Raw genomic sequence first — 4,541 nt, 5'->3', positions numbered from 1 at the left:
CGTCCCTTCGACCCGACCGGCCCCGATCCACCGCCCCCCCCACCCCCCCCTGCCGCTGTCTGACACGGCCCCTTGTTGGCTGCAGCAGCCATCGCTGCCTCAGCCAAATGCCTCTCGTTCTGTGGTCCGTCTAGCCACACCCCTCTCTGCGTCACCATGCTTGGACGGACTTCGCTGCTTCGGAGCACCGGCCTCCTTCGGACGCTTGCGACGGCAACCACCACCACTACTGTACGTGCTTGGTGAGGACAGTGGAGGGGGGAAAGGGGGGGAGGGGGGGGGGGAGGGGGGAAGGGGGTGGGAGGGGGTGGCGCGGCATCCCCGAAGGACGGTGGGTGGACTGGTGGAGGAGGTGTTGGGAGGGTGTGTTAGGGTGCAGTGGAGAGGGAAGAAGGGAGACAGGCCTATGTATAGACATGCAGGTTGGCTATGGGTGGGGGTGGGGGCTTGGTCAGGCATGCTGTGGCGGTGGTAGGGCGTGAGGCGTGGCGTGGGCGGTGGCGGTGGGGGGCGGTGCAAAAAATTGGGCCATTGCCAGCGGCGGAACAGAGGTGCGGTGGTGAGAGGCTAGCTAGCTGGAGCCGGAGGGTGGGGACTGATCATGGGGATGGGGTGATGGATGGATGGGATGATGACGGAGAGTAGAAGACTGCGGCTGCTGCCAGTGCTGGGGCCAAGGCGTCGGCTGTGCAGACCACGACTCTTGACAACGGGGTCAAGATTGTGGCCCTCCCGCGCGACGGCCCGCTGGCCTCGGTCGGCCTTGTGGTGGGCGTGGGCTCGGCGGCGAACGCGCCTGTGGGCTCGGCGGCGCTCCTGGCGTCGGCGGTCTTCTCGGGCACGGCCAAGCGGTCGAACGTGCTGCAGGTCCGCAAGCTCGAGGCGACGGGCGCGTCGGTCTCGTCGCGGCTGACGCGTGACGCGCTGGCCATCCACGCCCACGTTGTGGACGACAAGGCCGGCAATGCGCTGGCCCTCATGGCCGACGGACTTGTCAACTGCACCTTTGACGCCCACGATGTGGCGGACGCCCTGGAGACGCTGGCTGCGTCGCCGGTCGAGCCCGAGCAGGCTGCGGCTGATGCTCTGTTTGGCACGGCCTTCCGCTACCGCGGTCTCGGCGCGCCGCTCGCCTTTACCGACGCCGCCAAGGCCTCGCTCTCGCCCGAGGCCATCGCCGACTTTGCGGCGGCTGCCGTGACTCCGGCCAACGTTGTTGTGACCGGCGTCGGCATGGACGCCGACGCGCTCGCCGCCATGGCTGAGCCCGTTCTCGGTGGCCTGGCCGCCAACGAGGCCACCGCCGCCGTCGCTGCCGTCTCGGCCCCGTACACCGGTGGCGAGTTTGTGGCGCCGCTCAACGGCTCGGGCCACGCCCACGGCGTTGTCGCTTTCCCGGTGCCGGGCCGCGCCTCGCCGGCTGCCTTTGCCTCGATGGTCGCTGCCGAGCTTGTCGGCGAGACCGCCCCTTTCTACGTCAACAATGAGGTCTCGCTCCTCGGTGCCTTCTTTGACGGCGAGGACGTCGCCCCGGCCGTCGCCGCCCTCAAGGCCGCCGCCAAGCCCGACGCTGACGCCCTCAAGGCCGCCAAGTCGCGTGCCAAGGCCGCCTTCCTCATGTCTCTCGAGTCCAACCAGACTGCCCTGGCCTTCCTCGGTGACGCCATCACCGCTTCCGGCTCTGTCCTTGCCCCGGCCGACGTTGTCAAGGCCATCGACGCCGTCGACGCCTCGGCCGTCGCCGCTGTCTTCAAGGACGCCTTTGCCGCCAAGCCCACCCTCCTGGCGGTCTCGGACAACCTCCCGGCCTACGCCGACGTCGTCAAGGCGCTCTGACTCGGTAACACACACACACACACACACACACACACATACAGATGCTCCACCTTTATTCGTCGAGTGGATCAAGGTCGGCGGCGTCGCTGCCGAAGCTGTCGCCGCCCTCGGCAGAGCCGGGCGCATCCGTGCCTGCCAGCCGCCGCTCCATCGTCTCAAGCGCACGGAACGCCTCAAGAGCTCGGGCCGGGCATCGGCGGCGTGGGGGCTGTTACGGACGTACACGGCATCCCAGAGTTCCACACCGTTAACCATGTTGGGCTGTAGCATGCTAGCGATGCTGTCATGGCCCTGGGCGACCGCACAGTCGTACGGCTTGTCGCCGTTCGAGTCCACAAGGTCCTTGTTCGCGCCCATGAGCAGCAGCTTCGCCGCCAGCTGCGGATGGCCGTAGTACGCACACCGATGCAGCGGTGTGTAGCCAAGATCGGTGGCGCAGTTTGGGTTCGCTCCGCCGGCGAGTAGGGCACCGGCCACATTGGCCAGCCCCAGCCACGCCGCCTGATCTAGCGGCGTCTCGCCCACAACCGTGCGCACCTCCGTCGGGTGACCGATGCTCAGCAGGAACTCGACCACCTCAAGCGACGGTGCCTGCACTGCCAGATGTAGCAAGGTCAGCGAGTCGCCGATCCGCACCACCGGCGAGGCCTCCATGCCAGCCCGTGGCTCCTCCCCAGCCACCGCCCGCACAACCTCTCGTGCCGTCTCGACATCCAGACCAAACGCCAACCGCGCCAGCAGCTCCTGCGAAATAAGATGGAGGTCATTGTCGTCGTCGTTCATCCCGTCGTTGTGTATCACAGAGTGCGGTGAGTCCGACTCGACCGCAGGCCCCGGTCTTTGCCTCCAATGGAAAGAATCCTGTGTGGAAACCGACCGAGTTTCGCCTGTGGCCTCGCCTCCCTTGGCAAGGCAGGTTGGATACTGCCAGCCTGGCCACCGTCTACATCTTCGTCGATGTTGTCGGCAGGCAGTTTATATTGCCACCGCCTCACCTCCGCTCGTCTGGATCGGCATGGACGCACTGCTCGTCTACCTCGGCGCCGCTGCCGGCCTCCTCGAGCTGATGATCAGGTGGGTGTAGAGGTGCGATGCCATGGCCTACCTCTGGCACCACGACATGCTGCAGGCTGCACTCGGCAAGTGCAATGAGACGCTCGTCTTTGTCGCCGTGAGGTTTACCCTTTCGACAATCATCGCCTACACCAGCCACAAGCGCAAGTTCTACTGGCCCGTGTATCTGTCGCCACGGGCCGTTGACTCGAACGGCGGCAGCGGTCGGACCGGCTGGACTGCCGCGCCGGTGATCGGGTTGTAGCCCGAGCGCGAATCACGGTCAGCGAGCGCCTGGGCCCGGCTCGCCCAACGTCGCCGCGCGTCCTCGTCTTGAGCACGCAGCTTATCGCCCTCGGCCGACGCCAGGTACCGCTCGCTTACAATGTCGTACGCCATCCCCGGAGCGTTGTGGTTCGACCGCACCGTCGATGACACCCCGCCGGATGCGTCTCGCGCACTTCCTGATGCTGGCGGCGCACCCCAGTCCGACAGCACCGAGCCGACCGACTCGACCGCGCCGACGCCTTCGCGAGCCGCCGCCCCACCGCGGATCGCCGCCTCGCGCCGCGCCCGGGCCGCGCGCTTCGTCTGCAGCAGCGCATCGTCCGCCGCACGCTTTGCCGCCTGCTCTGCAGCAAGCTCTGCCGCTACGTCGGTCCGGAACTGCTGCTCTGGAGCCAGATACGCCGGCGCCGACGGAGGCGCCGACGCCAGATACTCGTCACCCAGCACCGGCGCGGGGCCACCAAACCCACGCCGCCTCCCGCGCAGCCGCTCCTTCTCCAGCGCCTCGCCGTACGAATGCGATGCAATCCGCTTCCGCTCCTCCACTTCTTCCACAGGCTCGATCGGCCGCATCTGATTGATCTGCCCCTCGTCAACCCCCCAAACCCCCCCCCCCGTCCCAGCGCGCCAAGCCGTCGCCGTTACCCTCTGTGAGCACTCGCCAACACACTCGGCCGCAACACGGTCCTGCTTCAGAGCCTCGGCTACCTGCCAACCTCCTCTGCACCAGACCTCCCACCACATGCCCCTCACGCCCCCCCATCGTACCATGGTCCTTTGCTCTCCCTCTCTCTATCCGCTTCGAGCGCAACACTGAGAGCGACGAGTGTGTCGCCACACGGCACGCCGCAGGCAGCTTTCCCTCACACACCCTGCCTGTGGCAGACAGGGCATGCTCCCAACTGCGGCTGTGGCATCTGTGTTTGCTTTGCATGCTACAGTTGTCCCGCCTGACGCTACAGCTTGATGATGCCCGGCTTAGTAGTCATCGATGCCATCGTCGTGCTGGACCTCCAGCTCGCGGAGGCGGTTGAGCAGGTTCTGGTTCTCTGCCTGGAGCTCCTTGACCTGATCCGCCAGCTGCTTGTTGTCTCTGCGAATGGCCTCCACATCCACCCCCGCAGGCGCTCCCAGCTGCGACCGGATCCAGTCCAGAGCATGCGGCGGCTTGTCGGGCTCCTCGTAGAGCAGGACGAGGACCTTGGTCAGGGCGTCGATGACACCGCCGCGCTCCTATATACAGCCACACCACACAAAGGCAAGAACATATGCAATATGCACACAAGGGGTAAGTCACGAGTCTGCGCGGGGGCGGGGGGGGGGGGGAGGGGGAGGGGGGACGGCTACGCTTCGGCAGAACGACT

The 4,541-nt window shown here is 66.6% G+C and overlaps 4 protein-coding genes across 4 annotated transcripts in view; 1 reads left to right on the top strand and 3 right to left on the bottom strand.

Annotated features, from left to right (window-relative positions):
* Window positions 1-156: 156 nt before the first annotated feature.
* Window positions 157-1,864, top strand: AMSG_02316 (uncharacterized protein; the record flags this gene model as incomplete). Its single annotated transcript, XM_013905408.1, has 2 exons — window positions 157-231; window positions 646-1,864. The coding sequence occupies 2 exons, from the start codon at window positions 157-159 to the stop codon at window positions 1,834-1,836; spliced, it is 1,266 nt and encodes a 421-aa protein (XP_013760862.1). The 3' UTR covers window positions 1,837-1,864.
* A 24-nt stretch (window positions 1,865-1,888) lies between these two features.
* AMSG_02315 (uncharacterized protein) lies at window positions 1,889-2,619 on the bottom strand (the record flags this gene model as incomplete). The annotated part of the gene is made up of 2 exons (XM_013905407.1): window positions 1,889-2,016; window positions 2,052-2,619. 2 exons carry the CDS (start codon window positions 2,617-2,619, stop codon window positions 1,889-1,891), a joined length of 696 nt encoding a protein of 231 aa, XP_013760861.1.
* A 441-nt stretch (window positions 2,620-3,060) lies between these two features.
* On the bottom strand, window positions 3,061-3,750 carry AMSG_02314 (uncharacterized protein; the record flags this gene model as incomplete). The annotated part of the gene is made up of 1 exon (XM_013905406.1): window positions 3,061-3,750. The coding sequence occupies one exon, from the start codon at window positions 3,748-3,750 to the stop codon at window positions 3,061-3,063; it is 690 nt and encodes a 229-aa protein (XP_013760860.1).
* A 405-nt stretch (window positions 3,751-4,155) lies between these two features.
* AMSG_02313 (uncharacterized protein) overlaps window positions 4,156-4,541 on the bottom strand; it is a gene marked incomplete at both ends in the record, with an annotated part of 968 nt that continues 582 nt past the window's right edge. Inside the window, one exon of the mRNA XM_013905405.1 lies at window positions 4,156-4,410. Within this exon, the coding sequence (XP_013760859.1) occupies window positions 4,156-4,410 (255 nt within the window). The remainder of the gene's footprint in view (window positions 4,411-4,541) is intronic.

The sequence above is a fragment of the Thecamonas trahens genome (assembly GCF_000142905.1).
Source record: "Thecamonas trahens ATCC 50062 unplaced genomic scaffold supercont1.9, whole genome shotgun sequence".
Classification (NCBI taxonomy): domain Eukaryota; order Apusomonadida; family Apusomonadidae; genus Thecamonas; species Thecamonas trahens.
The sequence above is the reverse complement of the archived record's forward strand: the minus strand, read 5'-3'. Positions and strand labels throughout refer to the sequence as shown.